Here is a 23,526-nt window from a genome sequence, read left to right on the forward strand (position 1 = left end):
ATAAAACCATCTGGCCTACGTCTTATGTTAATTAATTGCTTACAAGTGAAGATGGGGGAAGACAAAACGAACTAAAGACTAATTCCCCTTACGAGTACAATCACTTGGACAGAGCACATGCTTTCCTAAACATACACAGTGACTCTCAGCCAAATTTTTCCTTTAACATACTCATTTAGAAACCTTCAAGAGGAGTAAAGGTAGGACTCGAAGGGGACCAGGAGGCTGAAGTAGCTGGTAAATGAAATTATTCTGTATGGAACACAACTTAAATCATAGACTTGATCCTGATATTAATGTTTTAATTCTCCATAAGTCATACATTATACAGAAACACAGAAAAGGCAGAGATGATATATTCCTTGTGTGCCCAGTAAAAACGCTATTCTAGATCATGCCAATTAAATTTATGATGACACACAGCTCTTTTCCTAAGTCTCACCAAAAAATAAACTGTGACAAACAGAAAGGCCTTTTCGACTGGTTGATCAATGCGCACGATTTCAAATTTTGCTCATTAAATATTACTCAGTGGAAAATCTCCAGGTAGTTTTTAGATAAGGCATTATTACTATTTTACCACTGACAGATGATATCAAAAAATATTTTTGAAGAATTTCCCAATAATGCTATATTGTTAACTGTGAAGTAAACTACATCCTAGAAAAAAAGATGTAAAAGGAACACCCACATGAACATTTACCTTCCACTGCTCTTTTGAAGAAAACTTTGCAGCTGCCACAGGTTACTACCCCATAATGACATCCCGAAGCCTCATCCCCACACACCAAACATATTTTGGAAGGTCTTGAGGATCCAGTAGAAACACTTCGTAAAGTAGAGCTGGGGAAAGAAATCAAGATTGAAATAACTACACTGTAATGGCACATTTAATATGCTGTATAGCTTAGCTCAAGTTCATCAATAATCACAGTTCCATAAATGAATTCAGTATGTAGTGGTGACATACTATGTGACTTACCAAAATGAAGTAAAACCCTATCAGGTGGAATAATGCTATCAAGAATGTTGGATAGCAAAGCTTTGTTTCAGTACTGAAAAATAAGAAATAATCACATCTAAACTTATTTCCTCCTTTTCCTGTTTTTGAGAAAGTTTACCAAATAAACATTATATGCACTCTAGGTGGCCAGTGAGAAGAATCTTGAACCAAATCATCATGGAAGTATTTGCTGTCCTTTTATTTTGGCATCAAACAGCTTTTACACTCTTCACTCAGACTCACATTATATAGGTCAATTATGTTAGAATTTTTAAAAACCCCTTTCCAAAACAACCCACTAATTAAAAAAAAGTCTTGCCTCAACTACCAGCCAGCCCACCCCTCCAAAGTCCTGCATTTTTTTCTTGTTACTTTACATAGGTATGTTCAAATTACATCATTTTGCTTACTACTTTGAAGGGGCACTGTCAACAGTTAAAAAAAAAAGCCATACATGGCAAATATCTCAGGTATCTTTTATGGTAAGAAACCAAAGGGCTCTGGGTGACAGTTTTTAGACACAAATGTAACATTTTAAGCAACAATCTGTTTGAATACTTCTTAAGGGGAATCTTCAAGATATATTTCATATTACCATGTTAGTTAGCGGTATGTTCTGAACAAAACATTTCAAATTCTAATAATGAACCATAGCTCAGTGACAGTTGTGTCCTGAGCAGGCAAAGAATCTGATATTTTCATTCGTAGTCCACATGCATCTATTGAATATAAACTCACAGGTCCTGTGCAAGGTACTGAGGAAATAAATATAAAAAATCCCAGTCTCTGCCCTCAAGTTAGTGGAGACATAAACTGCTGTGGCGAGGGCTATGGTGCAGGGTAACATGGTGGCAGATTAGGGGTCAGCCCTGCTTACTGGGAAGAGTGGGGTTATTAGGAGTCAGAAACCACTTTCCCACATGTGACAGATGAACTGAATTCTGAAGCATGACTAGGTGACAAAGAAAAGAGGGCAGAGGATGCAGAATGTGCCATGGCTCAGAGAAATGCAAGCTAGATATGTTCAGAAAACTTTGAGTATGGTTATGTCACGGATACCACCTTGCTGTCACAGCTTTTGCCTCCATGTGAAGCAGTAGACACGTGAAAAAAAGACTCAAAGAAAATACACCAAGTGGCTAAAATGGTTATGTTACACTCATGATTTTTCTGTTTATTCAAAATTAACTAAAATGTGATAATATCATGTTATTAAAAAACAAAACAAAACAAAACTATGTTAAATGTTTGAACTAAACTGTCACCCAAAACAGATGATGGTACAAACTATTCAGCTGCGAAGAGCACCATAGCATGAATGACTTTCTAGAAAATGCCTTCTTAAATCAAGGACTGAAACAATGTGCTCCATAGTTTTTTTCTCCCTCTGAGAAAAGTGCTCTTTATTATTTTTATTAGTGTCCTTTGACTCTTTTATGGTATTTAAAACATTCCATTTCGGCACCAGTAACTTCAACATATTAGCCAATAAAACTCAATCCATATTCTGTCTGACTCATCTTACACTTCACAGAGAAATACCATGACTTTGTAAATATTTAGAATATAATTTAAAATCATCACTAAAACATAATTGCTTTTTCACAACTACAAGCACACATGGGATTTTTATTCAACATAGTTGTGGGCCTTGGTCTTGTTCCCAATACTTTATGGTCTCCTAGCTCCAGTCTTTGGAACTCTCTGCTTTTTCTATTCAAACTTACCTTCTTGTGATCTCATCCAGTCTCTCGACTTTAAATATCATCAATATGCTGGAGACTTCCCAATATTTATCTCCAGCCCAGACCCTCCCCAGAATTTCAGACCCATTTATCCAACTGTCTACCTGACATCTCCACCTGAGTGTCTAATATGCACCTCAAACTTATCATGCCCAAAACATTGCTGATCTTTTCCCTCCCTCCAAACCTGCTCTTCTCACATACGTCCTCATCTCAGTTAACGGCAATTGTTATGGGTTAAATTGTGTCACCCAAAATTCATGTGTTGAAGTCTTAACCCTAGTACCTCAAAATGTGACCTTATTTGGGAATAGGGCTGCTGCATGTGTAATTAACTAAGATAAGGTCATACTGAAATAGGGTGGGCCCCTAATCCAATATGACAGGTATTCTTACAGAAAGAGGATTTTGAGACACAGACACCCACACAGGGAGAATGCCATGTTTAGATGAAGGCAGAGATTAGGGTGATGGCTCTGCAAGCCAAGAAATGCTAAAGACTGTCAGAAAACCACCAGAAGCTAGAAGAGATGGGTAGAACAGATTCTTCATCACAACCCTCAGAAGGAACCGACCCTGCCGACACCCTGATATTGGACTTCTGGCCTCCAAAACTCTGCGACAATAAATTTCTATAGTTTAAGCCACCCAGTTTGTGGTACATTATTACAGCAGCCTTAGTAAACTAACACAGCAACTCTTTCCTTCCAGGGGCTCAGGCTAAACAACTTGAACTCATCTCTGACTCCTCTCTCTCTCACACACCACACCCAGTCTGGTACATTCTATTCACTTTACCCTTAGAACACATCTAAATTCTGATCACTTCCACACCCTCCTCCGACAGCATCCTAGTCCCAGCTATCAACACCTCTTACCTGGGATTCAGCAAAAGCTTCCTAGCTGATCTTCCTGTTTTTCTTTTCCCTCTTTCTCCCCCCTGTAGCTAGAATGATCCTTATTCATTCATTCCTTTACCCAAAACCATCCAAGGGTTTTTCTCTCAAACACAGTCAAATCCATATGACCCAGGGCCACAATCTGGCTCGTACACTTCTCTAACCCTTCTCCCTTGCCTACTCCACTTCAGCAACACTGGCCCCCTTGCTAGCCTTCAAACACATGAAGCATGCTCCCACCTCAGGGCCTTTGCACTTGCTGTCTGCTCTTTACCTAGAGATCTACACAGCCCCCTTCCTCTCCTCCTATAGGACTTTATTCAAATGTCACTTTCTCAGGCAAATCTTCCCTGACTTCCCTACTGAGAACACCCCTCCCTCAGAAGTCCCTATCCCTTTTCCGCTTCATTTTTCTTTATCGCACATATTATCAAACATATTGTCTACTTTCTTTAGTCTGTTTATTGTTTGTCTCATCCACACAAGAATGTAAATTCAGTACAGGCCAAGATTTTCATCTGCATTATTTGCTGCTGTGTCCCCAGTGCATGGAACAGTACCTGGTACATAGCAGGCACGTAGTCAACACTTGCATAAATGAGTGATTTCAGATAACTGCCTTTTTCACAATGGTTACCATAAAACCCACCATGCCATCAGTTCTGATGTTCTTACTGCAGTCTTTATTTAAAGGAATGGGACTTTTTAACTGTCTTGAGAGGGAAATGTATGTAGCTGAACCAACGTAAGAGAAGCTGAAGAGAAAGTCCAGCATAAAAAGATGCACTGTGAAATAAATGTGTTTAATTATAAAATTAAAGCTAGTGCGAATTCTTTTTCCTTCATGTTCACTAGCATCTTTCAGTAACAAAATAGCAACGTGCCTCCACGTGCCTTTGGGCGGTTCTCCGCTTCTTCGGTTTCGGAGCCCCTTCTCATCCTATCTCTAACAACACCTCCTCTGTTTTACAGGCTCTTTCTCAATTTCCTGATCACTAACATCAGAGTTCTACCGTTGGCCATCTTTTTTACTTCTGCTCTCTATTCTTTAATGACCTCATCCACTATCCCAGCTTCAAATAGCTCTCTTGGTGAATGATTTTCCAAATCGTTATAGCCAGCGGTAGCCTGTCCCCCATGTTCCAATTTCATGTTTCCCTTCCTCTGCAAACTCCCTGCCTCTGCATTTTATTAGCTTCTTACATATATCATGTTCAAAATCTTATTTCCCTTCCTTTTCTAGATTTTGATGTTCTGGAAGGGTACTGCCATCTGCTAGTTACCCAGGTTCAAACCCTGTACTTCTCCTCCTCACCTGTCCATCTAATCAGTTACCAAGTCCTGCTTGTTCCAGCTTTACAGACTCTCACATTGCTTCTCAGTGTCCCCACCATTGGCAACAATAATTCAGGCCTTTGTTAGTTCCTTTAGGTTCTTTCCTAATTCTAACCTCTCCTCTCCTCCAATTCATTCTACAGTGACGGACAAATGAATTTGATGATAGAGTTCTGATTATATTACTTCCACGTTCAGATCTTCAATCATTCCTACTGAATGCCACCATAAATGAAAACCTTAGCAGGACATTTAAATCCCTCTCCCTATGACCAACCTTTTCCTGCAGCGCCTCCTCATGACATCTAACCTTATGCTCGGCACATCCCAACACCCCTGTTGAGGTGTTCTGGTCAACCACCATACACAACCTAGCACTTCCTATCTCTCACTCCCACTCATGGAAACCCTATCTATCTTAAATTACACTGATATTCTCCCAGCAGGAAGTACCACTCTCCCTTCTCCTAACTCCTTAGCATTTTGCTAATTCCTCTCCTTCATAAGCCATCACTTTCTCTTGCATTAATGACCCATGCACTTGTCCTAATCTGTTGAGGGCAAAACCTTTTTGTATGCATCTCCGTGCTCCCACTGTCATTAGCCTAGTGTTGGACAATTTACTGAATGAATGAACTCACACTTCTAATTTCATTACTGAAGAACAGAAATCTACAAAAAGCAATTTTACAAAAAGTAAATTAATGAGGCCAAGGTTATAGGTTCAATTCTCATATGGTTCACTTCACTTTGCACAGAGGGAAAAAACCAAAACAAAACAAAACACCCAAGGACACAAATTATTCTCAAAAGCTCAGCCAGCTGTCTCACAAACATATGCATTATTAACACAAAAGCCACAACATATGATGGGTTCAGGTTCAAAAAACTCTAGTGTCTACTGACATCTTATCATGTGATTATCTTTGAACTGAAAGATGGCACATGGTTGAAGAGTTATATGCATCTAGTTTTAAGAAATGCATTTATATGTTTTACAATAGAAGGAAGTGTGGGAGAGGGGCAGATCTGGAATTCATTTCTTAAACACCGAGTGTTATCAAAATACAAAGCATATCTAGTGATTTGTATGTCAGAGTTTTGAACTAAACATCTTCATAGGATATGAGGCCCAAACTTCAGGGCCAAACATCAAGGGGTCAAAGATGGGAATGGAGGCTCAGTAAGAAGGTCTTGGCCCTGGTTCTAGCTCATCCATTACCTGGCGAAACCTTAGCAAAATCACCTCTCTGCTTTGGGCCATAATCCTCACCATAAGCAGGTTGAATAGATGATCTCTAAGATCTGTTTTTGAGATATCCTTTTAAAATACAGATAGGTACAAAAGATAAATGGGACAGCCTGTCACAATCAAGTTGAATCCAAATTGAGTTTTAAGCCCAAATTAAAGACAATGACTTATGATACACAGTAAATAACCACTGTTTGATCTGGATCAAGCATAAAAAATGTAAAAAGATATTCTTTCTAGATCAGTTAATTATATAGCACTTAGATCTTTTCTTGCATCTATATGTTCACATCTATGCTGATTTTGGTTAAAAGTTCTATGTAAATGTATGCATTAAAATGGTATTCTATCCTCGATAAAACATTTTAATATTGATGAGTTGGAAAAACTACCCAAACTGGTAATTTTTGGTCTTGGTAATCAAAGAAACATTCTTCACAGAAAGAAGTTTATCATCAACAGACAAAGATAGTTCTTATGACTTTACACAAATGTTAAAATATTATAAAGCAGAAATGAGTGAACATTATCTTTCCATTTGTGAAGACAGCATTTCTCTTAGGGAAACACAAGTAAGCTACAACTGTTTTCTGTACCAAATATAATACATAGTTCTAATGACCAAGTAAAGAGATTGAAAAGATTAATCAAAGGATCATGCTGATGTGGTGATAGTTGGGAAGGGAAATACCAGCCAATCATCAAAAACACTTATGGAGCTTTTTCCCCCAAAGAGTTGGCTGTTAAGGGAAAGCAATAAGAAACCGTGCAAGACAAAAAATCATGTTTACTGATTAAAAAATGACTGGAGAAACTGGCTTACTGAGAATCTATATTGTAATGCACCATGTCATTCCAGCAATTACCACACATAAAACTATTTTTCCCATCTTCACAGTAATCACATAACAAAACAGTAGTAATTTATCCATTTTCAGTGATCAGAAATTCTTCATTTAAAGAAATACTTTATCCCATTTCTTAAACTCACTAAATATAAAATAAATGAATCTATCTTTTGTATTAATCTCTAAATCAACTGTAAGGTTCTACCACCACCAGCTGGTAAAGTTGTTTTTTTCCCCATGTGTAATCAGTTCAAGCATTCATTCAGCCATCTAGAGCAGAGTGAGAATTTGGAGAACTATATAAACAGTACTTCAGTAAACATATTTACACACTTATCTGAACATGCTGGTAAGTTTAAGTCATTCATTAATTAAGTTATTGAAAGCCTACTATGGGCCCCAGTTCTAAGCACCCAGAAAAGCAAGAAAGAGAAAGTCCTTATTCTCACGGAGTTTCTACTGCAGTAGGGAAGAAACAGAAAATACAGGAGTAAACAAATAATTTCAGATAGTGACAAGTACTACAAGTAAATGACAGAGACAGATTGGATGGGAAGTTGGCGGGGATAGGAATCTTTAGACATGGTAGCCCGAGAAGGCCGCTTTGGGGAGGCTGAAATGACAAAGCAGCCAGCCACATGGAGATGCCGAGCAAAAAAGGAAGAGCTAGTGCAAAGTCCCTGAGACAGGAACAAATGTGACACTTTCCAGAGACAGAAACAAGGGTAATGTGGCCAAAATGCAGTCAACGAGAAGGAAGGAGATCAGAGGTGGTAGGATGTGAGGTTCAAGCAGAAGGTACCATTGGATCATGTGTCTTTTGAAGGCTATGGTAGAGAAGCTGAATGTTATTCTAAGTGCTATCAGGAGTGATGCGACCACTGCAATGTTTTAAGACAAGGGGAACATGATCTAATTAACATTTTAAAATCTTACTCTGGCTGTAGGGTGGAGAATGGATCGTAGGAGCAGGTGATGTTGAAAGTGGGGAGACCAGCCAAAGAGGCTTCTGCAGTTTCCTAGGTATGAGATGATAATAGGGTGGATTAGGGTTAAAGTAGTAAAGACAGTGAGAAGTGGCTGGTTCAGAGAAGTTTTTTTTTTTTTTTTAAAGCAAATAATATTAACAGTACTTGCAGAAAAACTAGATGGTCGTACTATTAACTGATATGTAAGACTGGGGAAAGAGCAGACTGCGAGTTAGGGAGAGTTTGTTTTGGACCTCATACTTGTAGAACAGTATATACAGGTTTATTTAACCAATCTGTGCTACAGTTTCCTCATCTGTAAGGTATGATAATAAAGGTCCTACCTTAGAAGGTACTGTAGATTAAATTACTCAATCTATTTAAGAACACTTAGAACAGTGTCTGACATATAGTTAAATTACTTAAATTCCGGCTATTATTAATTAGTATTCCCGTTGGTTCTATAATTCTTAATGGTGGCTGCCATGGTAGGGAATTACAGGTAATTCTACTTTCCTATATTGTATTTTTCTGTATTGCTTTTAATTTGTATAAGCATGTATAACACAGGTAAGCAGCAGGAAAAAAGATGTTTCAAAATATATTTTAAGAAAGTACTACTACAATAGCCATACTGTTTCCTGTACAGGCAGTGTTTTGTGTGCATATGGATTTAAGGATTTCTCATAAGAATTCTGGTTCTCCTGGTGTCTGCAGTGCGTAGGTTGGGAACAGTGACATTAGATCATTAGGATAAACAATTATTAAGATTCAAATACATACTCTTTTATATAAAGAAAAGAACACTAAATCTAAGAAACATAAGGATGTGAAAAACACTAAATATAAAAAAAATACATTTCAAAACATACATCAACCTTTAACAACTGGTTTACTGAAATCCTTATTTTCTCCCACACATAAAATATGCTAAAATAAAACAAAACCAAAAACCTCTTTGCTGACAATTTCTTTTTGTTTTGAAAAGCTTATATTTTGAGTCACAATATAACTTGAAGTAGCTCATTCTAATTTTCCCATTATTTAGGGGGAATATTTGGGAGTGGTTTTTAAAGCATATTTTCTTTTATGATGTTATCTTTGGTGATAAATGAATCATTAATGTTTTGGGGTGATAATTTATCATTAAGTAGGTTCATCCTCTTCAGCAATGATTCATCCTGTACGTAGGAGTTAATGAATCAATCCACATCCTATAGTCTGAGCTGTGTGAATAAAGTTACAGCTGAAGTTACCTGATACAGAAAATTCAAGGACATAAATACCTTGGGACATAAAATTTAAAGCACAGTGATACCTAACTAGTCTTCCTCAATTTACCTTTTTGTTTGTTTGGAGTAGTGGGGCAGGGTGAAAATGGAGCTGGACCAAGAAAAATGACAAAAAGTCCAGACAATGGCAAAACACCCTGGGATCCAGAACTCAACAAAACTCACTTTTAGAGACAAACATGAAAAATGGCCCAAATCACAGAGGGTCTCTAACACCTAATTAAGCAGTTAGAACACATGATTCTAGGACAAAGAGTTAAAACATCTGGTAGGAGACTGAAAATATGGCATGGAAAATAAGAGGTAGGTACAAAAATTATCATGTTAAAGGACATAATTGAAGCGACTGATAATTTTTAGTATGTACAATAAAGACAATGAAAGCAAAAAGGTCTGATGAACTGAAAGAAAATTAAAGCCATTGTACAGGCAAGCATGAAAAACGTGTTCAAGAGAAAGGTTGGAACATAACTTAAAAGACAAGTTTTCCTCAGACAGCAAGGACTCTAGGTTTAATTCATGAAACGAGAAATGAGTTTACTTAGGGAAAAGTTGAAATAAGGAGGAAAGAAGGCACCAGGTGGAAATCTACAGAAACTAACATCTCTGGTTAGGCAGAGAAAGAATAATTTGCTCACAAATCTGAGGAAGAAAAACCAAAGAAGTGGGAAGGCAAGATAACGCAGAGTCCTGGAATCAAGGGAAGAGAACATCAATGACTGACTGGGTGGTCGACAGCGCCAAATGCCACCAAAAGGACAAGACCTGGCTACTGAGATGTGGTCATGGAGATTACTGTCGACCTTAGTGATGGAAGATTTTATGCATATATGTACATGTATAAGATACACTATATTGAAGTGAAATGCACTCCACATCTTTCTATTAACAGGTTTCCATATTCAGGAATGTTGTCTTTACGGTAAAATCATACCTAGTCGTATGAGTAGTGTGAGTCTCTACAAAGATATAACATCAAATCATCTCCAGAAATATTTATTGAGCAAGTATATGCCAATCAGTGGTTGCTAATGCAATGGCCAAATATATGCACTAAAAAAATGGCACCGCATTTTGCCTCTGCCATTATTGGCATGTGTGAGTATATTTATATACACTATAAGTTATTTGTTATCCCCTGGGAAGGAATCATGAACTTATCACTTCATCTGTTGTTCAGTACTTTCTTTATAATTATGTTTTAAGGAGAGATTTCTACTAAATGCTTGCTTGAGGGTTTCTAAATACAATGACTTTGTTTTTTAAAATTATATATATATATATATACACACACACACACACACATACATATATACATATATATACTTGCATATAACATAATTTAACTTTTTCCCCTTAACATTAATTATTCTTATGTTAAGATGCAGACTTAGATGCTGATACAGATGGCATGAGACTCTGAGGACTGATGGGACTGGGACCTACCTGTGGATCTTGAACCTGAGTTATTTAGAAGTTACTGATTTTGGCATTGTTTTGTTTAACCATGTTTTCAAAGAGTTGCCGTAAAATATTCTTCGTCATGGCCTTTCTCAGTAATCGAATATGGCTTCTTTCTATAAATTTTGTTAATGAGTCAAAGCTTCAACCAGCTTTTTCCCTGAGTGCTTTTTCTTGCATTCTAGAAATAATCATTTTCATTGCCCCTGGTATTGCCCTCTGAATTGTCAACTTGATCCAACTATTACTGCTGCTGTGCATGACTTGTACGCAAGATCGTAGGGGCTTTTCTGTCAACTTGTACCCTTCTCTGCTACCTCTGTTATACTAAGATTTTTCATGTAGGATAAAAAGATATCATTTATTATTTCAGGAATTTACTAATGATATAGAGTATAGACAAGTTCATTACAAAATCTAGAAATATTTCAGTTATTAATGACAATTAATGACAACATCAAAGTACTATTCCTGACATGACATCATGCCATATTTACTTCAAATCTACTCAATATCTGACTTCGAGAATTACTACCCCTCAATACATTAAAAATTGCACCTTAATATGACATCAAAAGTCTTAAAGAATGCCTACATTCGTGGGATCAAAAAAAAAATCATTCTCTAACATTTCAGTTTCTGAATAATCAATGAAATATCACTTGAGAGTTAGAAAATTTTTTAAAAAATTCCCAGGCAATAAATTAATTTTCTTAGGGTTAATTCCATAATTGTGAAATAATGCAACTACTTTCAGGTCAGCTTAATGCTCTGAAGTGATCTTTCAGTAAAGGTATAAGGACACTATCCAAAAACCAATCTTTCTCTTTCATGCATTAGTTTGTAACACGTAAAAAATATGTCCGTTTTCAAAATTATAATGAATTTTGCTAGTCATTGAGGATTTTCTTGATGGGAGCTTAGTATAACCACACACACACAAAAAGAGCAACACTGTCCTTATTCTGCTTAAGGGCAAGATGACTTGTACCTAGCTCCTGTTGGCAGGCATCACTAAAAAGAATGGCTTTATCAGGGCTGCAAAATGCCTCTCGCGGGGACAGACAGGCTCATTGAGAATTTCTGAAGACACACACACACACACACACACACACACACACAGACAAACATACATACACTCAAACATACAAAAATCTTCTGCAGTGTTGTGATTGGCTGCTCTTCAGGTATTTTTCAATAAGAACTCGTCCAGTAGAAAATGGGAGATGCTTCAAGTAGAAGCAACCATAGGGCACTAGTCAGTAGATCTAGATGACCGAGTCTGCAAGGAAATAGAGCCACCTTTAATACCCCACCCCCAATATCCTTCAGGATTGATGAATCAATACTGTACTGTTCCAACAACGGTTTCCTACGCTCACCTTTAAGTTTCCTACTAAGCTCCCTTTTAAAATCTTCCCTCTCAAGCACAGTTTGAAGGATTAAACCGTATAAAATAGCTGTTTTCCTACTGCTTTTGACTTGCAAAATCAGGAATTTCTTATGGTTCAATTTAAAACATTTCCAATCTCTGGCTTTAATGATAAAACCAGGGTCTGCCGCAGGGTACCATTTCTAATTCAATAAAATGATTCTCTCCTGTTATGGGGACAACAGTACTCTACCCGGTAGGAGGGTCACAGGCCTTCAAGGGTAACACACTAAAATATCGAGGTGAAGTTAGATATTGCTCTCCTACTCCCAGACAGCAGAATTCCTTTCCATTATCACATTCTCCACCAATTTTGGCTATTATTTAAAAATTTTATATTGTTGTTATTTTTTATCTGCTTTGTTATTTTTTTTTTCTGATTGATGTTGACTGTTTCCACTTTTTAAGTGAAAATGCTAGTTTTTAAAAAAATGATTTTAATAAACCAAACTGTATGCTCGTTTCCTGACTTGGCACGAACAGACAATGAAGGAATCCAAGTACTTTCTTTGGGTCTTTGTTTTCCTTAGGGTTTGAAGTTTGGGGCTGTTTCTTTGATTTCCTCTCTCCAAAAATATTTGAAGCCTAAGGTTTCAGAAAGGCTGTTCTTGGGCTGCTGAGGTTTTCTGCACACATGTGTGCTAACATACAGCCACTGAACCAGCGCTGCTCAATATGGCCCCACAGGTACGTGAAACTACAAAGGTACATAAAACTACAATATGTACTTTTTTCCTTAGCTACCATCTTTTCTTGATATCTTACTCTCTACCCTACCTTTAAGGAAAATAAAGGAAAAACTATCAAATATTCTGTTTCTGCCCATCTCTGTCCCATTTCCTCCTCATTCCCACACTCCTCTCATACATATTCTGGCTTTAAGAAAAAAAAATCTACCACTATTTCCAGACGTGTAGGCTTTTGGTCCTTATTAAAGCAGATATCAAAATTATTTAAACGCTTAATTTAAATTTAAAAAACCAGTTAGAAATTTGCCAGTAGTTGGGGTAGAAAAAAGAAGAACTAATCAAGGCCCACCTTTTTTCTGGCTAGTTCACTGGTACCTCCCTCCTCACCTTATTCTGTTGCTGTCCCAGTGTTAAGGAATCAAGATAGTTACCTCCAAATGTTCCTCTAAGCCTGTAGATTGTGTATCATGAGCAATAAGCAGGTGCTGAAAGAACTGGCTTGTCCTCCTTTTCATTTATGCAACACACTGAGTACCTAGCTTATACCAGGCACTATTCTAGGTCCTTGATACATATCAGCTAACAAAATACACTAAAATCCTGACATTTGGAACTCGTATTCCAGTGCCAGGGAACAGTAGGAAAGGGGAGGTGGGAGGTGCAGAGAAATCTCTACTGAAAGAAAAGGAGTATTAATGTACCCATTAACTTCTATAACCGTTTTATATTACCTGCCTTACTCTTACAAAAATACATCAAGCCTGCTTAAAATATCCTTTTCTCAAAGCAAGAAAAACCAAAATAGAAGTTACATTAATTTAACTTTCATTTCTTATAAACGAGATGAGAAGAATTATGGAGATTAAAGAACAGGCTCCCAAGAACGTTGAATTGGGATTTAAATACTTTTACTGCTTAAGCCTGTGGTGTGTGTGTGTATATGTGTGTGGAAATACCCTCGGAATTTATTAGAGTAAATATTTTAGTCTTTTCTTGCTTTGAGTAAGATTTGGTAGTCCTTCAAATAAAGAGGCATTTATATTTTTACTACTGGCTTTAATGCTCAAATTATTTTCTGCAGTTATGAAAATCTGCACTTAAGACAATTTGTTAACTTACACACAAATAACTTATCTTTTCCTTAACATTCTTAAAAGTAATTAACAGGAGCTTTCCTTAGAAGTTTTTAAAATTAAAGTTAGGCTTTTCCTTTTGGAATAGATCTGAGAAAAGATGAAAAAGGTTTTTAAAACAAGGCAAATGGCATAGATATCAAAGCACACGTGACACTGTTTAGTGGTCAGAAGTAAGTAGTCCCACTGGAGTTTGTGAAAAAAGAAAAAGATTTCAGTGTACCTATAAATAGTGATGAAAGAGGTAAAGAAGTCAAGGAAGGTGGTTTCCCTGGTTTAACGGCAACAAGGCAAGAAGCAGGGAAGTCACTTAGATCTATTTTGCTTCAAAACTCTTCCTGTCACATACTGCTGCCAGATGAAGAGTAGGAGGACGCCACCAAAGATATGAATGAGGCTGGCCTTTCTTCTTCCATTTTATTAAATGGAAATACCTAAAATAAGATTTATGAAGCATCCTATGTTTAATTTCAACGCCATAAAATTAGAACTGCTGGATTTTCTGACTTGATTTCAAGGACAGTGCATATGTCCTCTATCAAAATGGTGCCATAAACACCTGTTTGCAATGAAAATTTTGAATTCTGTAGCAATATGCTCTTTCTAGTGTTTGAAATAATGTATATTGTATATTCACTCTTTAGTAGAGAATGATTAATATAAAATATTTTCAAATATAAGGAACTAAATACAAACATGTATACATACACGCATACTCATATATCTAGGCAAAATTTACCATGCTTTAAAGAATATGGTCACTAATACACTTTGTTATATTAGAGGAAAATGTTATTCAGAAGTGAGGATGGAAACTCCCCCCCCCCCCTTAACTTAATAAAACTTGCTTAAACTGATAATTTTCAAAGAGCCACAAAAGAAGAGGGCGTCAGCCCTGGGGGTGCTGGGCTGTGTTCCCAGCACAGTATGTCACAGAATGGCAACTTAGAAGCCAACACAGACACCTGAGAAGGAGCACAGGGTTGGGTTAGCAAGGTGGTCAGGAAGCAGAAAGAAGACTGGGAGGCACAAAAGGCACACTGGGTGAAGGCAAGGCAACCAGCTCGAGCCAGTGAGTGCAGAGATGCCCAAAGTTATGACCAAGGGAAGGTTCCAAGTCAGAAAGGCCATCAGAAACCAGGCAACAAAATCACAGTGATCCTGCAGTGGGCACAGGGTCAAGCTCCAGAGCAAGAGATGAGGCAGCTGGTGCAGGCCAGGTGTGCTTGGGGGACAGATGTAGGTAGGAACGTCAAGGACAGGTAAGCTTTGAGGTCTGCAGAAGCTGGCCTCACACTGGAAACACTGGAGCTGAGCCCTAGCCCAGGGGTCTATTCAGCCCAAGTCCTATCACGCGCAGCAAAAGAGAAGCCAGTGTACTCAATAGGTAATACAACGGTGGTTCACGGAAAAGAAACATACTTAATGCAGGTGAGAAAAAAAAAGAAAGAAAAATAAATCTTTAAAACAACAACAACAACAAAACAGGTAGCCAGAAGCAGCATAAACTCTCTGAATATGCTGTTTTATGGGAACTGCTGTTAAGAACAGATGGTGTTCAAAGAGACAAATGGCAAATAATTTTATCGAAGTCTTACAAGGTGGATATACTCTGCAGGTTTAGTCAGAAAATTTACCTAAAAATGACATGTATTTCCAAGGAAGAAAGCAAATAAATGAAATAGTGGGCAAATTATTCTGAAGTATGCATCCAAGTTCACTGTTTATCTTCTAGGCAGAAAAAACTGTTTATTGAGATAATTCTAGCCATACTAAATGGAAAGATCATTAGAAATCTGCTTATGACAGGTTGCAAAAGGCTTATGACCCTAAAGTCCACATATTAAGTTGTTGAATTTTTCTAATAATTGAAAGTAAGAAAAAGGATTTGTTAGGGTAGAAGAAAACTTTCTACTGTACATTTTCAGGGTAAGAAAATAATTTGTTAAGGCCTAAAATTAGGCAAAAAATAGTTTTGTTTACTTTTATTTCCAAAATATAAATTAAAAAAGCAAAGAAGAGTGTACGAAATTCAATTGATCCTAATGTAGATAAAACTAATAATGTATTATAAACAATATGAAAATAAAAAATATAATGAAAATAATTAATATTAGCATATGCTATTTGTACATCAGAAAGAAATCTGAAGTTTTCCATGAGTCAACAGACACCAAGCAATTCTGAACAAACTTCTAATTCAGTTTACAATTCTTGAAAGAGGGAAAAATATCTTAACATAGCCTTATTTAAATAAACACATTATGTATGATTAACATAAAATGCCATCATAAAAAATGGGATGATCTGGCTTAAGAAATTTAATAGTATTATTCATAAGCCCTTTTTTTCTTAAAACATGTTAAAATCATTCTAAAATATTCACAGTACAGTAACCCAATAGAAGATTTTCACCTCCCTCAGAAACTTCAAATTCTTATGGTGAACATTTTATGAGCACCTTAATATGTTTGATCCTAGAATATTTCCTGGAATGTTCAGGGTGGGGACACTATAGGAGCGAGGGACTATTTTGTTGACGGTTTCCTATTAAATAATGAAATTCTGCATACAAATTAGTGATTGCAGGTTCTGATTAATTTGGATATATTTACCTGTGTTTTTTCAGTGTGATTTAAATACACACAACTCTGATGTAGTGGGTTTTATAACCTGCATTTTATAGATACTGAAGTTGAACCAGAATATACTAACAAAAGACAAAAGACAGGACAGTTACTCTAATTACTGAAAAAGTGGCGTAAAATTAAAAGACCCAGTAGAAGAATAAAACAAATAATGATATTACAGTAATATAGGGACAGAGATTTCCTCTTTCTAATGATGGGTACAGTCTCAGCAAGCTTTACCCAAAATCCAGATAAAGGACCATTGTATGACAGCAACAGTTACATAATGGTGCTTGTTTTGCAAGTGGAACCGGATGAAAATAGGTGAGTATGGGCAACCTCCCTTTCTCGCAATTAGTGATAGGCTGTTCCCGAGAAACAAATGTCAATCATTCAGAAGTGTTCCACACTTTCCTACTATTTGTTCAAGAGAAAGGTGGGGTAACACTTCACGGAAGTATACGGGAAGACGATAGTTTTACTATTTTTCTTTTATGTTATGAAATCATTCACTGATAATTTATAACTTTAATTTCTTCTATAAATAATTTCAAGTATATTGACAGCTGTCTTTTACTCTAGCTAAAATATCTGATTACATTTGTTTATTATTTCAAGCAAAGTTAAGACTGAATATAATTTACTGTGTTCAGTGACTTAACATTTAATGATATTTATTTAATTTGATCTTTTGAAGCAAACTGTCAACCAACAAAAGGAATTAAAGTATTTATAAATAATATCTTTCATACTATTCTTCAAAAATCAAATATTTTAGGGGGACCAGATATAAAGTAGCAACTTGAAGATTAGCATTGCCTTATTTTTTGTGGTAAACATTAGCATGAAATCCTACAAATTAGAACATTCTCATAAATGAAAGCTTAAATTTCAGCTCTTAAAATGTTCAAGTCTGTTACTTTGTAATATTAAGATAATGAACATCCAAAGAGGACATGTAAAGATGACTAAAACCATATGAGTCATCGCTGTATAGAAAACAGTCTGCCCTCCAATCCTCATGACTATGGATTATCCTCACAGGCATATGAAGTAAGACATGATTTTAAATATTGTATTAAACTACTTAAATTTTAATATACATCAAAATTATATGTTTTCTTTTATTTGCATCGTGAAGTTCACGTGAATAACAGGAAATAAAAGTTTTACAAATGGTGCCCAAATTCAAAATAATGCACACCTCAGGAAGGCTGCTCCTATTACTCCTACCCCTAACCCCAGCACTCATGCCAGACACCCTGCTAGCTTTGTGGCAGTGGATATACTAGTGATTAGCACCCTGAGCCAAGCACAAACACCAAGATTTGGAAATACAGGCAACAGCTCTCCACCTGTAGGACCCCATGAAAGGAACACTCAGAACTTCAGTCTCAGAATAAATTAACTTCTGAGGAGCCAACATGTATTCTCCAAGAAGAAATGAAAACATATTCCTAGCTTCCCAAGATGGAACTCTATGCTATTAATAACATTATTTCATTAAGAAAATATCTTTAAGGAAACATTTCAAAGGAGTTACAGAATCAAGTTGTAAAATACAACCTATTTGTAAACTGAAGACAGCTTGCATTCAGATTTGTTAAATGATGTGTGAAACTTTCAGAGGACTCTGGTCTGATTACAAATGATAACTTGGAAACACTAAATATGAATGCATAAGTGTAAGCATAACAATATACTTTTTTAAGTGTGGGGTGTAGTCTAGTTCTTCTCCCTTACCATACTCCAAAACCCTTACCCCTCAAGAAAGCTCAGTTTTTCTTATAACTTTGTCAGGAAATGCTTCCTTAAGAAACTTGGTCTGGTGAGAAATGCACTGGATTTTTAAATTTAAAACATGCATATATCCAAATATATAACATATGCAAACTACTATATTTCACACTACTAAGAGACAAAGTATGCATTCTTTACATGTGAACTACTCACCACTATGCCTACTTTTTAAATTTTTTAACCTTCTAGATTTGAAACCAATCCTGAATTTTGAACTCAAGTATTGTACTGTCAAAGGGGAAAAAATTAAGACTAATTTCTTGACTTGTGAAATAGGTAAATTTCACCCTAACATGTTGGTGGGAAAATTTCAGAAATTGCTATTTTAAAGCAAAGTAATAAGTGATTAAATGAGCCCAAAACTTGGTGGTGAGCAGAACACTAAATGGACACAATCTTTAATTCCTTTACTTCCTGTTATTAGAAGAGCTGTAACTATCAAGAACATGCATTTCATGCCAGATTTATGGAAGAGGAAACAAGATGTGCTAAAAATTTATAGCTAACAATTCAAAAATAAAATATGAGTAGAGCCAAGCCCTTTGTCTTCCAGTTCACAGTATCAACTAGAAGGGCTCTGAGTACTTTACAAAAAAGGAATGTGTATATTGACAAATTTGTATATAAACATAAAATGTACCTGTTATCCTTGATGTAGGATGAACTAAGAATTTCACTTTATTGAGGTTAAGCATTGCATGCATTCCTTATGAAACTTTGTAAAGCAGTAATTTTAGCTGGCTTCAAACTGACAAAAATATCTTATTTTTACCCTAAAATAATCTGTTTACATCAGAAAAATGTAAACATAATAACAGTAGATAAACTTAGCCTTTAACAGAATTTCACTGAGTTCCTATGAGAGAATAAATCTAGTTTTCAACAACTGTTCAAAGAAATTTTAAAACAAATGTATTCTCACAATTTTTCTGAAGTGCAATTTTTGCTAACTACTATCAAAGTTAATGTGATCCTATTTCCCTGGAGAAATAAAAATGACTTGTTCTGCAGTTTTTCAGTTTATAAATATAGTTACCTGTTCACCTGGAAGGGTTAACATGGAAAGAAAATTATGAACAATCCCAAAAGGAACGTCAGTTACAGTGAAGAAAAATCCAGTGTACTTAGAAGTAACGATTAGGACAGGGCTTTCACCTTGCCTTAGCCTATCAAGTAAAAGAATTAATTCCTTTTAGAGCACGTACACATACACACATACAACATTACCTCTAGTAAACTCATATAAAGGTAATAAAGCAGATTAATATGTGTATTAATTCCCCCTTTATGCTAATTTTTTATTGTTAAAATGTGTTTGAGAGAAGGCGTGGAGGTTGGTTGGGGAAAGCAACAAGTAGAAAGAGAAGCTGAGATCCAGGCCATTTCTGCAACTTGGGCCTGAGCTGTTGGCACCTGTGGAGCTATTTCCTTGAGAATCCACTCAGCATCTGTCATTCCCTTCATCTTCCCACTGACACTTCATTCTTTCTTGTTCCCCGGTACTCCAAGTTTAGACTGTCATAGAAGTGACCTCCCCTCTGCTTTTTCTTATATTCCCTTGCTCCAGTTATAACCCCCCCCCAAAAGAGGGGAGAGATGGTGGTACTAGCCAGTTAGCTCCATGGGGGAAAAGTGGAGGAAAGATGAGAGAGCATTTTAAATTTTCCTCCACAAAACTGGTACTTGCAGTTACATGCAAATGCTGGGATACCCATTTTAACTGCAGTTAATTATATTTAATTAAAACAAAAGTTTCAATTCAGTCCAACAACATTGAGCATGTTCTGTAGCTGTATGTACTGTTACTATGACTTGTGTCCTTTCCTAATAAAAGACAAAACAAGCAACATATATATATACATAGTATATATAAAGAATATATATAACATATAAAGTACATATATTAAGTGTGTGTATTTGTTCATAAATAAAAATATTTGGTAATGACTGACAATATACATATCATTATCATTATATATATTTGTCATTACCAAATATTTTTATATACATTTTCTCCTTCACAAATTAGGAAAATTCAACTGCAAAACATTCAAATGTTCATTATGTATTTTAAGATTTCAAAAAGCAGTGTTTTCTGAGCTATGTCCTATATTTTGTGCTTTATAAGGAGATATAGCTCATTATTAATATTCTCTAAATTTTCATTTTCTATACACATTACACCTTTCAATTCAGTCTTAAACATTCAACAAGTATCTGTGCTCTGCAGGGCATCATGCTAACTGTGCTGGGAGATGGAAAGATGTCTTCTGTCCCTTCAAGAAGTTAATAAGGAAGCACAGACATATGCAAAGCCAACATATAATATTTACAGATGCTATAAAATATATAGAACTAGTGTCATGGAAAGAAAATAGAAAGAGATTAGTTCATTTTAGAGGCGGTGATACTTGAGGTGGGCGTTGAAGTGTAGGTAAGAATTTAACATCAAAAAGTTCTCATTAATTTTTCTGAATATCTTCTGTAGATTATCTGTCTACTACATGGTAGGCTCAGACAACAATTAGAAACAGAACCATTTTATATAATAGGAATATTAAAAGGAAATTTGTTCAAGATAAACACTACAGGCAAGCCTAACATACCTCACGGCATAAGAGTACGTGCACTATGGACAAAAGTAGAAAAATCAAATAGGCTATTCCTTCAGCAAACATTCATTGAGCAAGTTGTGTTAGCACAACAAGGACAGGATGGTGACGAAGTCCCTGACGGGAAGAAGCAAGGAAACAAAGAGGGATATCCCAAATTAAACACAGAGTGTGGGTGAGGGGGTGGGTGGGTGGAGGTAGACAACCAAAGGGACAGAAAGACCAGGATATCGCCTAAAACTCATCTGACAAGAGTTCCAAGAGTGGGGATGAGGGAAATCAAAGTCAAGAAAACACAAGGTGGGGGGGCGGTCAAAAGTTGGAGGAACAAGGGACGGGAAGACACGAACCTCAGGGAAACATGGCACTAACAGCAAGAGCGAGCCTCACCAGATGAGAAGAGAAACGAAGGGTGCGGCCTGGGAGGATGGGAGCTGAAGGACTGTGGAGGGAGCATGAAGAGTAGAAAGCAGCAATGAAGGCATGGGGAAGAAGCAGAGCTGTGCAAAAAATCACAAAAGCAGTCCACAAGGAAAAGATATTTAAAATATTCCATGTGCTACAAGTGGAAACACAGCACTTTAAAGAAGTAAACAATCAGACTAATTGGGTCATTTTAAAGACAGAAGCAGCATCCAAAGGAGGAAGAAAACTTTAATAAAAATGGAAATAATCTTGCTCGGGGGTATGGTCAGGTAAGCCAATTTTAGCCATTGCAGGTAACTGAAAGAATCAGAAAAATATAAGCACCACAATGCTTATATCCTTAGCCTATAGAAATTACAATATTACAAAATGGATGAGGTTTTTCAAAGGAATATTAAACTTTTAAAAAAATGATACCAGGTTATAATCCTTAGATTTGTAGTGTTCCCCTCCTGCTAAGGAATATTTTCATGAAGAACCATTGATAAGGGAAACACAGGAGCGGCACTGACCTCTGTCAACTCTTAATGGTTTTTATTGTGATTACTGCTGACAAGCATTTTAAGGATCCTGAAAGACTCAAGAAATTGAAAAAGAGCTAACCTCAGATTTGTTGCTTTTCAGTTGTACTGCATTTATAGGCATGCATTCAGTGCCTTGTCTCCCTTTTCTTGCAGCTCAACTGGCAAAAGGCACTTGTATATAGGAAGAAAAATGCTAAAACCTATGCAATATACACAGTAAAAAACAGCAACTTATAATTCAGTTCTTGTTTAATTCGTAAATGCTGCTTACACAACAAATAACTTAGTTAATTTATATTTGATTCCATCAGTTTCGGGCAATTCATTATTTCTTTGTTTAACGGTAGCTACAAAAGGAATTCAAAAGGACTTGTCCCTTTTCACATCACACAGGAGACAACTGAGACTGAGTGCGATCACAAGCCCCTCTCCACTGTGGGAATAATGACTACTTCTGGGGTGTCTCCATACCCACTAAACTCACTTGAGGAAACATTTTCTTGACCTTCTACAATGTACCTGTCCCATGTGAAAGAGCAGCCTGTAAAGAAGAACAGGGCAATGCAAGGGCACAGGGGTGGGGCATGAAAGGAGCACTGGGGAACACTGGGTCTGGATAGACCTCTTCCAATATGAATTCCTCTGGTTTACTTTACATATACGTAAATCCCCTATAAGCCTAAGAACGCCTTGAGAGTATAGTGTTGGTCTTCTAATCTTTGGGTCCCCAGCAAAAGGTCTGACATATATTAATACTCAATACATATCTACTGACATAAAGGCATGAAGGAGTGAACCAAAGGATGAAAGAATGAGTCTTGAGTGTTCATGGATAGCTCATGGCAGAATCAAGTCTAGATACTGATTTTATGTTCAATAGCACCAGTGAGCTTTTACCGAGAAAAATAATAGATTTGTTTCTTGGGGTTTTTTTTTGGTTTGTTTTGTTTTTTTAGCAAATCAGGTAAGTGAATAAATACATTCAGGTTAATACATTCTTGCTGTCAAGAATCTCATGGTTATAGCCTTCCTACCAGCAAAGGAAGTGAAAGGACCCGTGACTTTATATCTAGTGAGCCAAGCTTTATGGTACACTGACATGCAGAGCTCAAATGAGTGCTTTCTGCCATCAGATGGCACAATGGCCCATGGCACTGTAATCCCAAATCAGCGTCCAAACCTTCTGACCTTCAAGGAGAGGAGGAAGGAAATTCACATGTGATGACACTGAAAGCACTGAGGGGCTAGGGTCTTTACATGTATTGTTTTATTTAATCCTGCAAACAAGTCTTCCTGCTATAGATCATTTTTCCCATTTTATAGATTAGGAACTTGGACCCAGAGAAGTGAAACATAATTTCCCTCTGGTTACTGAGCAGGTACTGACAGGGGTGGACTTGAAGCCCGATTCGTTGTACCCAGAGGCCAATTCTCTCTCCGTCTCTCTGGATGACAGCAACATGTGACTCTTCTCCAG

At 36.6% G+C, this 23,526-nt stretch overlaps 1 protein-coding gene across 5 annotated transcripts in view; it reads right to left on the reverse strand.

Moving 5' to 3' along the window:
- NR3C2 (nuclear receptor subfamily 3 group C member 2) overlaps positions 1-23,526 on the reverse strand; it is a 318,859-nt gene that overhangs the window by 147,801 nt on the left and 147,532 nt on the right. For 4 of the 5 annotated variants that reach the window (XM_063107704.1, XM_063107706.1, XM_063107707.1 and 1 more), the window contains exon 3: positions 692-843. In XM_063107704.1, coding sequence (XP_062963774.1) covers positions 692-843 — 152 coding nt within the window. The remainder of the gene's footprint in view (positions 1-691; positions 844-23,526) is intronic. The other variant, XM_063107708.1, reaches the window with a different exon arrangement.

The sequence above is a fragment of the Cynocephalus volans genome, chromosome 9, assembly GCF_027409185.1.
Source record: "Cynocephalus volans isolate mCynVol1 chromosome 9, mCynVol1.pri, whole genome shotgun sequence".
In the NCBI taxonomy this organism is placed as follows: domain Eukaryota; kingdom Metazoa; phylum Chordata; class Mammalia; order Dermoptera; family Cynocephalidae; genus Cynocephalus; species Cynocephalus volans.